General features: G+C 44.9%; 1 protein-coding gene across 2 annotated transcripts in view; it reads right to left on the reverse strand.

Moving 5' to 3' along the window:
- Positions 1–5,724: 5,724 nt before the first annotated feature.
- The window catches only part of STX11 (syntaxin 11), a 41,075-nt gene continuing 30,130 nt past the window's right edge, over positions 5,725–16,669 (reverse strand). For both annotated transcript variants that reach the window (XM_044289930.1, XM_044289929.1), the window contains exon 2: positions 5,725–6,862. In XM_044289930.1, coding sequence (XP_044145865.1) covers positions 6,000–6,857 — 858 coding nt within the window. In that variant the 5' untranslated portion in view covers positions 6,858–6,862 and the 3' untranslated portion in view covers positions 5,725–5,999. The remainder of the gene's footprint in view (positions 6,863–16,669) is intronic.

Consider the following 16,669-nt stretch of genomic DNA (forward strand, 5'->3'; position numbering starts at 1 on the left):
TGTCTTTTGCCGAGATTTTTCTCTCACCCAGCATGGGTATATGTAAAAAGACACCCCAAAACACATTGCCCTACTTCTTCTGAGTACGGCGATACCAGATGTGTGACACTTTTTTGCAGCCTAGGTGGGCAAAGGGGTCCACATTCCAAAGAGCACCTTTCGGATTTCACAGGCCATTTTTTACAGATTTTGATTTCAAACTACTTCGCACGCATTTGGGCCCCTAAAATGCCAGGGCAGTATAACTACCCCACAAGTGACCCCATTTTGGAAAGAAGACACCCCAAGGTATTTGATGATGGGCAGAGTGAGTTCATGGAAGTTTTTATTTTTTGTCAGGGAGTCTATATGGGGTGATCACCACCCTGTCATTGATCACCCCCCTGTAAGGCTCCATTCAGATGTCCGTATGTGTTTTGCGGATCCGCGGTGTCATGTTTTGCGGATCAGTGGATCCGCAAAACACATACGGACGTCTAAATGGAGCCTTACAGGGGGGTGATCAATGACAGGGGGGTGATCAATGACAGGGAAGTGATCAGGGAGTCTATATGGGCTGATCACCCCCCTGTCACTGATCACCCCCCTGTAAGGCTCCATTCAGACGTCCGTATGTGTTTTGCGGATCCGAACCATGGATGCGTGGATCCATAAAACACATACGGGCGTCTGAATGGAGCCTTACAGGGGGGTGATCAATGACAGGGCGGTGATCAGGGAGTCTATATGGGGTGATCAGGGGTTCATAAGGGGTTAATAAGTGACAGCGTCTCACCTATTTTATTTAGGTCGATTTAAATCACCTTCGGAATTTGGGTTAATTGATACTTCACCATTAGATTTATTCGTGTATGCACGTTTGAAACATGTATTTGAAGCCTCTAGGAATAGGGGCCGTATATTTCCACAAGAGAATATTTTTTTCGATTATTGTGACGCTCAGAAGGACCAGAAGGTGAAACTATCCCGATTATATGCTAAACTCCGAACGGCACTGGCTACTGTAACACCTTTTAAGGCCCCAGGTAAATGGGAGCAAGAGTTGAATTGCCCCCCTTTACAGTGGCCTACTATTTACAGGAATGTGAGAAAAGCGTCAGTTTCCAGTGCTCATAGATTGATCCAATTTAAGATCCTTCATAGACTGTATTATACGCCCAAAACCCAAGGGAAGTTCCCCCAAAATAGGGATCGGGACTGTTGTTGCCCTAAATGTGGATACGTGAACGCTGATTTTGCACATATGCTTTGGAGTTGTAGTAAAATAAGAAAATATTGGGAAGAGGTTTTCTTTGCTTTACAAAAGGAATCCTCTATGAACTATAATCCGGGGATCCCGATAGTGATCTTTGGAGACTATACTTCGGAAACGGAAGTTCCCCCCCAGGTTAGGCGGATTTGGATGAGGGGATTGATGGTAGCGAAAGCTATAGTGGTCAGGTATTGGGGCTCTGCTTCCCAGCCCTCGTCAAGGGAGTGGGGTTCATACCTTCAACAAATTAAAATTTACGAGGATAGTGAAAGGAATCGGAGAGTTGCACGCAGAGCCACATAGAAATATCTAATGTATGTGTTGTATGCTGTATTTTACTGAATTGAGGGGAACAGCAGCCAATGGGGAGGGGAAGGATATTTATGATTCGTATATTATATACATAGATGCGATGGATATGATGTTTATTGTTACAACTTATATACTAGTGTGACTGATATTGGTCTATGTATTAACTCTATGTTTTTGTAAAACAAAATAAAGATTAAAAAAAAAAAAAAAAAAAAAAAAGTGACAGGGGGGGGAGTGTAGTGTAGTGGTGTTTGGTGAGCTATCTGTGTCCTCTGGTGGTCGATCCAAGCAAAAGGGACCACCAGAGAACCAGGTAGCAGGTATATTAGACGTTGTTATCAAAACAGCGTCTAATATACCTGTTAGGGGTAAAAAATAAAATAAAATCTCATCTACAGCCTGCCAGCGAACGATCGCCGCTGGCAGGCTGTAGATCCAATCTCTTACCTTCCGATCCTGTGAACGCGCGCGCCTGTGTGCGCGCATTCACAGGAAGTTTTGCGATATGACGCGTAGATGCGTGACTGTGCCTGGGACAGCCGCCTCCGGACCGCGATCCTGCATTAGGCGGTCTAGAGGCGGTTAAGCTAAGGCTTTACTGCAATCTTTGCCGCAAAACTCATCTAACAACTAAAGATCGCTGTTTAGCGGTGCCGCCATTCAACTGGGCCGTAGCATGACTCAAGTTGGCAAGACATCAAAATTTGTGATTCTGGGCTCATGGGTGCAGCAACCCTATTCAACCCCAAGATTGCCATGTAGCCCAGTCTTATTCTCCACTCTTGGTTTTAGCTTACAAATACTGATGCTAAATATTGGCCAAATTAAATAAGACCATAGAGTTCTTCCACAGAAGACCAGTGTGATAGCTGTGCAGATAGTTGAGTTTTTCAGTTAAATACCATGTCATTAAATACTTATTGGCCATTCTACTTCAGTTAAAGATCATAAAGATTAGAATGATCTTATAAAGCCGCTAGGATGGTTGCCAAAGGGCAAAAAACTGGTTATCTACAATGTTAACATAGTACTGCATCCTTTAGATAAACTATCTGTAGATGTGAGGTTTTAACCATGGTAACACTTTTATAGATCTAAGGCTCTTTTTTACACTGGAGATGAATTGCCTGAACGAGTGCCATTCGATTGGAGCTTATAGGATTACATTTTGGACTCGATGGACCGCTGTAGTTTTTAACCTTATCAACTATGTAAAATAGGGTCAGTCATGGCAAGGCAGCTAACAAATCAGTATAGGGGGCTTGGCAGGAAATGTTACGTGTACGTTCTTTAGTTATACCTATAGTCATTCACATAGGGTAGACACTGAAGATGTAAGTAACGATGCTTTGGTTTTTATAAGTCTTAAAGGGGTTGTCCGGTTTCTAAAGAAAAAACTAACGACTCAAGGGACCTGTAACAAAGATCCCATCCAGCCACTCCGGTTTTCCCGGCTACAGCAATGATATCATGTTGACAAAATAGGACTGTTGCAACCAATCTCTGCCTTCTTCAGTGCAATATCGAGGCCAGATATTGGCTGCAACGGTCACTTGCTGTTGATATGACATCACCACTGCAGCCAGGAAAACAGAGCACCGGAGAATTGGAGCAGCAGGGTGGGATCAGGCAGCTAAGTGATCCCCTGTGTTTTGCCGTTTCCTCTTGAAACCAGAAAACCCCTTTAAAGGGGTATTTTTTATCTGGACGTTTATAGTACTGTCCAACAGGTGCATATCCTGTGGATGTGCCATAGAAGTCCAGAAGGGAGTAACCCTTTAATATATACGAGGTTAAAGAGATCCATCTGCCCATTCATCATTTTGTTTACGAAAAAACAAAACAGATCCCCATGAAAAATTCTTCCAAATTCTGCAATTCCTACAGGAAAACAAATATGCAGAACACTGTGTGAATGATATATTAGATTTATATCCCTACGTTGCTATAATATAGTATTTTATAGTTATATTTTAACCACAGGATAGGATAAGTATTTGATAGCTGGGGGGTCCCAGTAGTCATACCCCCAGTGATCAAATACGAGAAGCGGGTCCTCAAGTGTGGCTAAACTTCCCCATGAGAATGCGCATGCACGCCCACTGCTCCATTCGCTTCTATCAGACTTAGGCCCCATGCACGCGGCCTGGATCCCTCCTGAGAACAGGAGCGCACGGCGTCACTGGTTGCTATGACGCTGTGCGCTCCCTGCTGCCGCCGCAATACAGTAATACACTGGTATGATCTATACCAGTGTATTACTGTACTGTGCCGGCAGCAGGGAGCGCACGGCGTCATAGCAACCAGTGACGCCGTGCGCTCCTGCTCTCAGGAGGGATCCAGGCCGCGGTTCCACGGCCCGCACATGGCTGTGAAACACGGCAGTGTGCATGGGGCCTTATTCTAGCATTGTACTCAACCGTCCCATAGAAGTGAATGAAGCGGTAAACACGCACACACCACCACTCCATTTTCATGGTGCATTTTAGCGCCACATGCATACTTGTGATCCCTGCCAGGCTCATTTGGGCCCTTGGGCGATAAAGTCTCAGTGGGCCCCCTTACACAGTGATAAGTCTCTGAGTACAGATAATATAGTAGATGTCCCCTGCAGTCCTATGTAACAGCACAGATAACACAGTGATGGCTATCTGTGTACAGAAAATGTAGTAGTGTTACCTGCAGTCTTATGTAAAACCACAGATAACACTAGTCCTGATAATGTGGTAGTGTTACCTGCAGTCCTTAGTGTGCCTCTCCCACAGACTCCATGCTGGCGGCGCTGCCTCCTCTTCAAACTTCTTCTCGCCCCGCACAGAACATCCTGATGCAGCTGCGTCAAGACATAGGAACACTGCGGGCATGGTGATGGTGACACACACAGGGACAGACAGATACACATAGGGACAGATACAACACAGGGACACACATACACACAAGGAGAGACACAGAAACCGGGATACACATATTGACAGACACCTGTGTGATGGTGGTCAACAAACTTCTATCTAATGTGTGTGGCCACTTTAAAGGGGCATTAAAAGGCAATTCCACCTTTAGTTATGCTCCAACCTTTTGTTACCTTCTAATAAGACTTCCACTGATTCCCAGTACTGAGGAGACATGGGCTGGGGTTTAAAAGGGAATTATCAGCATGTACCAGAAGGGGGTCTAAACTGTAACCCATTAGGCACTGGCTAGACTGTGCTATGGAGTCTAAGCAATGCCTCTTAAACACACACACGCGGACAGAAAAACAAAGCTAGGCCTCCTCCTCTGACTTCTGGGGCCAACCATCCCAGCAGTGCACGCCGCAAAAATGGTCTGCATTGCTGGGGTAAGCTGCCCTAGAATTCAGAACAGGCAGTTTAATGAAGACCAGGACACAGCTGCAGGGGTGAGTGGGCATCCCCAGGAGCAGTGGACCCCGGCACTTGCCCGGGTGTAGACGCTGGCCCAGGCTGGAGGTCCCAGTGGTCAGACCTCCAGTAATCAAACACTTATCCTGTTGATAGGGGATAAGTGTTATTAGTGGCACACCTTAAATGTTTCTTGAGATCCATGTGTGTAGTGTTGTTGTTAGGCTCCATTCACACGTCTGCAAATGGGTTCGCATTCGTTCAGCAATTTTGCGGAACGGGTGCAGACCCATTCATTTTCTATGGGGACGGAATGGATGCGGACAGCACACAGTGTGCTGTCAGCATCTGCATTTGCAGAGCGCGGCCCCGATCTTCAGGTCCGCAGCTCCACAAAAGATAGAACATGTCCTATTCTTGTCCGTTTTGCCTTGTTACAATGGATCTGCAAAAAAACAGATGCAATACGGATGTCACCCGGCCTAGTAAAAGCTATTGAATTGGAAAGTAGGCACGTGGCGATTAACACACTGAAAACCATATACATAATGGGGTTCTCTGGGCTTTCAATATTGATGACGTATCCTAAGGAAAAGAGGGAAGGGGTCCCTGCTCTCTACCCCAGCGGTAGGACACACACCTATCTAGTAGTAGGGATAACTTCTAACAACTGGAATACCCCTTTAAGTATAGTACAAAAATAAAATGAATGCATTTGTCTGTTTTTTCAATATTGTTTTTTTATTTATTTTTTATTAATAATTCCTAGAAACATCCATATTAGTTTTGACGCTAAACATATAAAATAAACCTTTTTATGTAAAGAATAAAACAAGGCAGTGACTTCTATATGTAACAGTCACATACAACATTTTTATACATATACAGGATTACTCACAAACAGGATTTTTTTTTTTTTTCAGCATCAATATTCAGTAACTATATAATAGAGTGAAATAAAAAAAAAAAAAAAAGGAAAAAGATCTTGAATACTTGTAAGGCACTGCAAGTTCATACAGTTTTCTATAAATAAGACCCCCAGCTTGAGGAAAATCTGTTCATGGAAACTTTTGGCTTCAGTCGCAGCAAGGGCAGCAACAACAAAACATCCTGCGGCACGGATTCTTCTTCTTATACTCTACAGCTTGTTTGATTTGTGCTTTTGCTGCGCCAACATAATCTTGAACTTTTTCCATGTTTAACTCAACAACATTTAGAGTCTCAGCCTGCTCTTCAACCAGTAGGGCCATCTGTAAGAAGAGATCATGGACCTCTTTTATACGTGTCTCCAGCTTTATGAGCTCTTTGTGCCGCGTTTCAATTTCATTTAGCGCTGAGCGTGCAACTTTAACATCAGAGAGAAGATTTTCAGAGAAGACATCCCATTTCCCTTGTTCAATCATATCTTCAATCTGGTTTCCTGACACATCTTTCCCCATGATCTCAAGCTGACGTTGGATTCGGATTTTGCAGTTCTCTCGTTGAACCATTTCAGCTTCATTGTATTCAACCATGGCTTGCTGGAAAGCAAGTGTGAGGGTAATATACTGAGCTTTGGACACACGTGCTATCACTGAACTTTCCCCAAACTTGTTTTCAGCATCTTCACTAAGGTTTTTGAGGTTTTGGAGTTTCCTGTGGATGCCTTCTCCTCGTAGCTTAATGTCTTTAGCTATACTGTTGGAGTCCCTTTTTATGCTGCTAAGGCGACGCATTGATGTAAGAAAGCGTGTTGTTTGCTTCCCCAAGCGTCTTACATCAACCTTCAACAAGTGGTTTTCTGTGCGGATTAATTGTATATCCCGGTACAGGACTTCTAAAGAATGGTCAGTTTCAAACATAGCAACATCTTCTGGACTGTCCTCATCACTACTCTGAACATATTGATTGTGAAGTCTTGCGTATTCCAGTAGCTCACTGAGACGGTCCTTCATGATTACTGTGAAAGAGATAATAGTCAGTGTATTTGTAGTGAAGAAACAAAAGATATACGCAACAGTAAATTAACCTAATAACTAACATTGCTGCAATTTAAGGCGGGTTTACACCGAACAGGCAGATTAGCAAGAACGAACGTTCCTACAGTTAGAAGATAAAGTACAAAGATAGCTATGTTCCTGTGACTTCCTGTTGTACCACTAAAGTGTGATCAGCTTCAGTGGTGTTACAGAAGTAGGGGCGAGGAGTAATTAAATCTTTATTTTTACATACAAAAACATTCTCATAAGCATTGAAAGTATATGGTTTAGATATAGGTGCCTAGGCACTTTTGGATTTTTCTCTCACAACCTAGCACTGCAGCAAAACCTAATAGTATTCAACTGATTTATGCTTAAAGGGGTTGTCCTATAAACCTTTCATAGCCAAGATGGGAATAAAAACAGTAAGTGCCGGACAGGGGAGGTGGAGTTATGGAAATAGCTGAGCGGCCAGCTACACTGTTTCTGTAAAGCTACATTTACACGACCACAGTGTTTTGCGGATCCGCAAAATTGCGGCATGTACACGGACACCGCTTCCATAGAAATGCGGACAAGAATAGAACATGCTCTATCTTTTTAGCGGGGCCACAGAACGGAACCATCGATGTGAACAGCACACTGTGTGCTATCCGCATCTTTTGTGGCCCCATTGAAATGAATAGGTCCGCACCCATTGCAAAACGGATGTGGACTCGTACGGTCTTGTAAATGTAGCCTAAGGCTTAGGCTACGCAGCAACATGCCGTGAAACATTTCATGTAATGTATTTCAATGGTGCCGCAATGAGACATGCTGCGACTGTGACGCAACAGTGGAAAAAACTAAACAAAAAAAACATACAAAGTAGAATTCATTTTTTTGGGGTGACTTATGTCCATTCACACATCCGTGACCATTTCACAGGCCGAAAATTGCGGACCCGCAAAACACGGACACCGGCCATGTGCGTTCCGCATTTTGCGGACCGCACTATAACAGAAATGCCTTTTCTTGCCAGTGTCTGCGGACAAGAATAGGACACGTTCTATTTTTTTTGCGGGGCCGCAGAACGGAAGTGCGGCTGTGGACAGCAGACTGTGTGCTGTCCACATCTTTTGCAGCCCCATTGAAAATGAATGGGTCCGCACCAGTTCCACAAAATTGCGGAATGGATGTGGACCCATTTTGCAGACGTGTGAATGGACCCTTACTCTGAAGCAGCTCCCATGCACCGCTGTGGGAGTTATGCAAACAGTGGCCTTTCTTCACTGGTCTTCTATTACCTGGCTGTCAACTTCCACACGGATGGAGTCATATGGGTTGCTGTAGCCAATGATTAGCATCAGCAGTGATGTGTCCTCAAGTGGCATGGCACTGCTGGGTCAAATGACACTTGAGGATATGTCATCTGTGAGGCCACTCATTGGTTGCAGCAGTACATGTGACCCTGTCCATGTAGAAGCAGACAAACATGGTCTAGAACAGGGATGCCCAGCCCACGCCCTCCAGCTGTTGCAAAACTACAACTCTCAGCATGCCTGGACAGCCTACAGCTATTAGGGCATGTTGGGAGTTGTAGTTTTAACAACAGCTGAAGGGCCACACGTTGGGAATTCCTGGTCTAGAAGAACAGTGAAGAAAGGCAAAGAGCCGGAACAGAATGTCGAGGAGCTGACAAGTATTGATTTCTCCACAGGTATTCCAGGGTGGATGGCGATAAAAAAAATAATAATTCTGGACAACACCTTTAATGTAGTATACAATTAAAGGCATGCATAATATTTAATGATGTATGAATCCTTTGTACAGTAGCCATACTTTACCCATGTATGCCTCCAATTTTTCATGTGGCATGCAGAATCACATGGTGCATTTCTACCCTAGTAGCATTGCCGCTACAGAAAAATACATACCTAACCGCAACTAAAATGTCAGACCCGTAGGTGGGACTCCCATGTGTATGGAAAAGGCTTGAAGCAAGTCTTGGTAGTTAATAAGGAGTAGACTTTTTTCCACATTAGACATTCAATTTCCCTTATACCAAGTAAAAATAAAAAAGATTTAGCACACTATGAATGCATGTTCTATCTGGAGTACAGAACACAGAGGCAGACTGGCCATAAACTGTACTGAGAAATTTTCCGGTGGGCCAATGACTAGGGAGCGGCCCAAGTCCTACTCTCCGACACTGGCCAGGTAGATAACAAGTTCTTGGCAGTAATTAACGCTGCGAGATTTAGGTACTCCTATACCTGGCCAGCGACCACACATGTCCTCCTGAATTCAACTGCCATGGCCAGCATCACACCTCCTAAGGCAACTGGAGGAGGAGGAGGACAGAAGATGGTAGCTACTGATGACCACCACAGAGGGAATGCTTTTGGGGCAATATAAACTGTGGTATTTGGTTCTGCTGAGACGGTATTTCGCACTATGGTATTTCTGACACCTACTATTTGTGTTGCCCCGAGCCTTCTGCCAATTTGGATCCACCTAAAACATGGAAACACTTTTTGTTTCTTTTTTCCAGGGCCACTTTAGTCCACCCCTGACAGAATACTTGTGCCTGGACCATGCCTGTACAACGATGACACAACCATACAGTAGTTCGACCGCAGAAAAAGTACACAATATACCATATTTTTCGCTTTATAAGACGCACCTGATGATAAGACGCACCTAGGTTTTTGAGGAGGGAAATAAAAAAATATATATTTTGAACCAAAAGGTGTGCTTTTGGTAGGTTTTGAACTAATGGTGATCTGTGGATGCCGCAGTGTTATTGAAGGGGGGGGGGGGGATCTGTGGATGACACTTATGGGGGGGGCCCTCTGTGGATGAAACTTATGTAATTGGGTCCGCAATTACTGTACTGTACTTACTGTAGTACCTTATGTATAGCATTAAGACAGTCCAGACCGGCAGCTCCTTCGGTCATGGGCCACCTGCCCCAGCTCCCTCCTCATGCGCCGCCTGCCTGCTTATCTCACTTTATGAATAAACAGGCAGGCGGCGCATGAGGAGGGAGCTGCAGCAGGCGGCGCATGACCGAGGGAGCTGCCGGTCTGCGCAGTCTTAATGCTATACATAAGGTACCACAGTAAGTACAGTAATTGCGGACCCAATGTATTAGAGTAGAGTCACTGCACCGGGCCCCGCCATGAGTGTCCCCGCCTCCTCCCTCCACACTAATACTTCGCTGGCCGCGCTGTGCAGCATAGTGGCCAGCGAAGTATCCGCTTTATAAGACGCACAGCCATTTTCCCCCCACTTTTGGGGTGGGGGGGGGTAGTGCATCTTATAAAGCAAAAAATAAGGTAAATATTCTCGATATATCAAAACAGCAAGTACCTTGCTGGACTAGTAATCATTTGGATGCCTTTAATCCTTGCTGCATGAAGAATTTGCCTTTGAAGAGGACTTGTCTCCACAAAATGCAGGGCAATCTGCAGGCAGCATTTTATAGAACAGAAGGAGTAGAGAAGATTGATATACTGTACAGTTTCAGAAAAAAGTGCAATTTTTCTGCGTTCAGTTGTACACAGGGGCCATCTTTTCAGTGACTGACCGCCATCTGTATACACATTCATAGAATGCTATCAATTGCTAAAAGGACTCTAGCTAAGAAAAAGCAGAGATTCTTTTTAAATCTCTGCTTTTTCTTAGCTTGAGACCTTTTAGCAATTGATAGCATTCTATGAATGTGTATACAGATGGCGGTCAGTCACTGAAAAGATGGCCCCTGTGTACAACTGAACGCAGAAAAATTGCACTTTGGACCTTTCATCGGTCCAAACATTGTGAACTAAGTATCCCGACATATACAGCGGCGCCCAGGGATCTCACTGCACCTATTATCCCTGGGCGCTGCTCTGTTCTCCTGTTATGTCCTTCGGTATGTTCGGGGACTTGGTTATAGTAGGAGGAGACTGCCCTTGTTCTGCTGGCCGTCTCCTTCTCCTAAGCTGTAGCGCTGGCCAATCGCATGGCAGAGCATATCATATTTTTTTGTGGTGCGGAACCACGGAAACTCCGTAGTGGTTCCGGTGTTCCGTTCCATGACTCCGTTCCGCATCTCTGGAATTACGGACCCATTTAAGTGAATGGGTCCGCATCCGTGATGCGGGGTGAACATGGCCGGTGGCCACCCAACGGCCGTGTGCATGAGGCCTTATGCACAGGTTCCGTTTCATTTTTTTTTATAAAAACACAGATCTTGTTGCATATTTGGCATCCATTTGAGCAATTTCTCTCAGAGATCAATTTTTTTTTTTTATGGAAAAAAGTCCTGCATACAGTACCTTTTTTTCCCCCATCCTAAAAAAAAAAAATATAAAAAAAATTAAATAAAAATAAAAAAAAGGCCGGAAATGGCTCAAACACATGCCAAATATGCAACAGGATACTTTTTTTTTGTACAGGATCCTGTTTTTCTGATGGAGAAAATGAAACAGATTAGTGATGAGCGAGCACCAAAGCGTTCGGATACTGGGTCCGAACACCTAGCGATATTTGTGCGCATGAATGCCATCCGTGATTTGCGGACCACAAAACACACAACGGTCGTGTGCATGTAGCCTTAGAGGAAAAATGGTTAGGAAAGATTCTTTCCTGTATAATCAATTGTATATACAGTGCAAGTGCTGCCAAAAATTACAAGGAAGAAGCACTCTGATACAGCCTGTATATCACATAAAGGAGGGCCTCAATCACATGGTGCTACAATTGTTCAGGTACACAGCTACACTCCTAAAGCCTATGCACTAAGATTCTGTGGACCAGACTCTTTGCTAATGAGACTGGTCTTGGTGAAAGAGAGGGTGGAAGAATTATCTTCTGCCATCCAACTGACTACCCGGTCGCACTGGTCCGACTTGGACAGTGTTGTCCTGTGACGTCCAGTTAACTGAAATAAAACTGGGTATGGTGGATTTTTTGCTTTTTTCCCCCACTTTCACCGGCAGCTGGCACAGTTTCATTGCGCCCAGGGCTACGGCCTCTGCCTGAACAGTCAGCAACACGCCCACTTCCCCGTCCCTTAGTGCTCGCCTTCTTGATATTAAAAAGGTTTATTTAATAGATGTTGGACAACTTAATTAAATTTGCCCCTAGCAAAATTCTTTGCTGGTATACTGTATATAACGTTTGTGGATTGAACGCACACACAGATGTGCCCAAAAGTAGTTAAATGTGTCCCAAATACAAATAATTATCTGCTGGAATACTGTATATATGGTTGCGGCCTAAACGCACACACAGATGTGCCTAAAACTAGTTAAATTTTCCCAAAATATAAATAATTCTCTGCTGGAGTACTGAATATAACAGTTGCAGATTGAACGCACACACAGATGTGGCACAAATTAGGTTAATTTCCCCAGAAAAAATAAATAAAAAATCTCTGATGCCGCAGTGTATATCTTGCTAGCAGGCACACTCTAGTGAATAAGCCCCTCTTTATAATGTCTGATAAACACACTGCTTTCTGATGGCGTACTGTAGATCTCCCTAATAGCAAATCTTTCTATCTTTTAAAAGCTTTCGGGTATTTAAAAAAGCGATTTTCCAGCCCTGCACTCTCTCTCCCCCTTCCTGGAGACGCCTGTCCCTGATACTGCTGAATTTAAACCCTGGTAAAAAAAAGAAAAGAAAATAATAATAATAATAATAATAATAAATAATAATAATAATAAAAATAAAAAAACTATGGTGCTGCACTGCTGTCAAACACACACTGTAGTCCTTAAGAGGACTGTTTGGTCTCTCAATAGTTTTTTGGGAGTTAAATCTGTGAATTTCCAGCAAAACGCTATCTGTCCCTGCCTACTGTCTGCTCTCCCTGACGCTGAATGATCCGAGCGCGGGACGTTGGCCCCTATATAAACTGGTATCACGTGTTCCGGCCAGCCAATCAGTGTAAGGCTAATAGCTAACATGGCTATGGCATTACACTGAAGGGAATTACTTACCTGAACGTTGATTGGCTGCTTAGGAGGCACCACGTGCGGGCAGGAGACACAAGCAATGTGACGAGCACACGTGGTATTCGGCCGAGTACCGCCACGTGCCGAGCATGCTCGCTCATCACAAACAGATGTGAACTCTCCCTTATTGTGCTTGACATTAGTTTTCCTTTCTGATCCTTCTAGTACTACAACCACTCCTTGGTGATGTGTATGTTAATTCATCTCTATACAGCTGCAATCCACTAAATACATTACAAACATCCCTAACACGAGTGCCTTTAGGGTACGCATACACAACTGACATACACGTCAGAAAAATCCAATGTGTATTTGCCGTGAAATTTGTTTCAGAAATCTGAGTCTGAACCTTGAATTTCAGCCATTGATTTGCAGTTTGTCATTCAGTGGATCTGAAAATGGATTGCCACATGGAAATCCACGTCATATGAACCAATTCCCACTTAAATCAAAAGGAAGCTGAAGAGACATGTTTCATGTGGATTTAAACATGATTGTCTGTCAGAAATGCCAAGCCTCGGAATCCACTTGAGGAAAAGACTCGTGTGAACATACCCTTATATGCTAAACGCACAGGTTCCCTTTAAGATAAAGATATATATATATATATATATATATATATATATATATATATATGCACATACACATATACACACACATATACGCGATTTTCTGACACCATTGGCTAATAACAGGCAGAGAGTATGTCTCTTATCAGCATCTTTCATCATTTTTGTGACAGTTTCTCTCCATTATAAAAAACAACTAACCAGCACTAAGAAGAATAGGAAGTTTAGCAAAACTAGAAGGTCTGTTAAAAAACGGATATACCAGACCACACAAAGATTTTAAAGGTAAAAAAAAAAAAATACATCAAAATACAATGTATGGCAGTCTTGCGTGACTTGACAGAAACTACTAATTTTTCCATTAAAACTTTACAGTGGCAATCCCCATTATAAGTAAGCGGAGTCCGTTGGACGGTAGTAGTATCAACCATGCAACAGATCTGGCAGAGCATTGGGGCTCCTGTTATACACATAGGCCCTGATTTATCCAACTGGCTTAATTGCCATTAGCAACCAGATTCCACTTTTCATTTTCCAAAGGAACTCTGAAAAATTAATGGTGGAATCTGATTAGTTGCGGTGGGTAACTAAGCCAGTTTTCCTTTGCATTGGTTTTGATAAATCTACTCCACCCCATAGCCTAAATGCCCTTTTAAAGGAAGCATTCCCGACAATTGCCTAGTCTTCAGTGAAGGAGACCGCTGTATTAAGGGCTCTTTCACACTTGCGTTGTCCGGATCTGTCGTGTACTCCATTTGCCGGAAGTGCCCGCCGGATCCGGAAAAACGCAAGTGAACTGAAAGCATTTGAAGACGGATCAGTCTTCAAAATGCGTTCAGTGTTACTATGGCAGCCAGGACGCTATTAAAGTCCTGGTTGCCATAGTAGTAGTGGGGAGCGGGGGAGCAGTATACTTACCGTCCGTGCGGCTCCCGGGTCGCTCCAGAATGACATCAGAGCGCCCCATGCGCATGGATGACGTGTCCATGTGATCACGTCATCCATGCGCGTGGGGCGCCCTGACGTCACTATGGAGCGCCCCGGAAGCCGCACGGACGGTAAGTATACTGCTCCCCCGCTCCCCACTACACTTTACCATGGCAAACAGGACTTTAGCGTCCTGGCAGCCATGGTAACCATTCAGAAAATCCGGCCTTGCGGCAAGTGTTCAGGATTTTTGGCCGGAGCAAAAAGCGCAGCATGCTGCAGTATTTTCTCTGGCCAAAAAACGTTCCGTTCTGGAACTGAAGACATCCTGATGTATCCTGAACAGATTTCTCTCCATTCCGACGACGGAACTCTATGCCGGAAAAGAACAACGCAAGTGTGAAAGAGCCCTTACATGCAGCGATCTCCTCCGCAGTATGGGAAGGAGCGTTCACTAATCATTCTTTGCCGGCAGCAGAGGCTGTTCTGACAGCACAACCTGCTGCTGACAAATAATAATTTAGGTGTATGCACAAACAAGCGTTTCACTCGTTCATTGGGTAGTTGACTGCACCTTTTCACCGCCAGATATGGCTAACCAGTGTTCCTATAACCCCCTCGTCAATGATTATATGGCGAATTGTTGGCCTGTGTAAAGGAGGCTTAAGAAATGAGAGCTGCTCTGCAATTGGCAGCTATGAGCAAGGCGGACAGTTTTTCTGATAGTTTATAGACACAATACATTTGAAAAGTCTTCAGACTTTCACCTTTTATGTTGTGCCCTTGTGCTAAAATAAAAAAATAAATCAACTTTTCCTCATCTTTCTGCACTCAGGGCCGGCCTTTGGGGTGTGCGGGCTGTGCGGCCGCACAGGGCGCCATAGCAACAGGGGCGCCGGGCGGCCGACAGTCTGCCGCAAACTAAGTATACTTATTACTATTTTGTTGCGGCCGCCGGCTAACTAACAGCGCTGAAAGCGCACGGACTATTGGAAATAGGGAGGAGGGGGCGGGGCCCGCGGCCGCTCTGAGCTTAGGGTTGCCACCCGTCCGGGATTGTAATCCTGTGCCCTGCTGTCACTCACTGCAGCGCCGGCAGCCGGGTGATCAGCTGAGCGCAGCGCTCCAGTCCCGAGCCTCCCCGAGCCGAGTCCCTCCTCTCCCTGCTCCCTCCCTCCTCTATCTACACTACAGTGATGCGTGCCGTGCCCCCAGCCAGGCAGCGCAGCGGCTCACCCACTGTTCAATCAGTCAGTCTCCCTCCTCCTCGCTCCTCCCCTGCCTGCGGCTGCCTCCCAGTGACCCTGCCTCCTTCTCTCTGATAAGGAAGTCAGGTGACGGTCCACAGTCAGGAAGTGACATCAGAGAGAGAGGCAGGGAGCTCCTTCACCCGTGGGAGAATTAAAATCACTCCTCTTCACTTCTCTCCAGTCCAGCTCCTCCAGCAGCAGCCAGGCAGCCTGCCCAAGTAGTGCCCTGTGCCCAGCCCAGTGCCCACTATTGTGCCCTGCCTGCAGGCTGCAGTGCAGCAGCAGTGGTTTTTCAACCTGACCAACTAAGACAGTCCTGAGTCCTGAACTGAACTCTGAGAGTCCTGACATCTGTTGTCCTGGATAGTCACTCACTTACTTCTAAAAAGGTATAAATATAAAACATTTGAAGTGTAATGTAACAGTGTTTAAACAGGATTCTGAAATCTGTCAATCATCAGAAAAAACGTTATGTAGCTGACTGACATGAGTCTGAGCTGACTGAGCGATGGGCTGATGTCAGCAGTACATAACAGAGTGTTTTATAACCCCCTGCCTGCCGCCGTTCTATTAAAATAAAGACTTATAATATGCTAATGAGCCTCTAGGTGCTATGAGGGCGTTGCTGCAGCACCTAAAGGCTCCGTCTATTCAGCCTTTGGCAGTGGCACGCCCATGTCCAGTTGATTGACGTCCGAGTTCTCCTCTTCGTCCCGTAAATCCCACGCCTGCGCCGTCCCGTTTAGTATTCGGCGCAGCCGCGGGATTTATGGGACGAAGAGGAGAACTCGGACGTCAATCAACTGGACATGGGCGTGCCACTGCCAAAGGGTGACTAGACAGAGCCTCTAGGTGCTGCAGGAACGCCCTCATAGCACCTAGAGGCTCATTAGCATATTATAAGTCTTTATTTTAAGAGAACGGCGGCAGCGGCGGGCAGGGAGTTATAAAACACACTGCTATGTACTGCTGACATCAGCCCATCACTAATGTCAGTCAGCTACATAACATAACGTTTTTTCTGATGACAGAAACCCTTTAATAAAAAATATTAA

This window comes from Bufo gargarizans, chromosome 4, assembly GCF_014858855.1.
Source record: "Bufo gargarizans isolate SCDJY-AF-19 chromosome 4, ASM1485885v1, whole genome shotgun sequence".
NCBI classification, from domain to species: domain Eukaryota; kingdom Metazoa; phylum Chordata; class Amphibia; order Anura; family Bufonidae; genus Bufo; species Bufo gargarizans.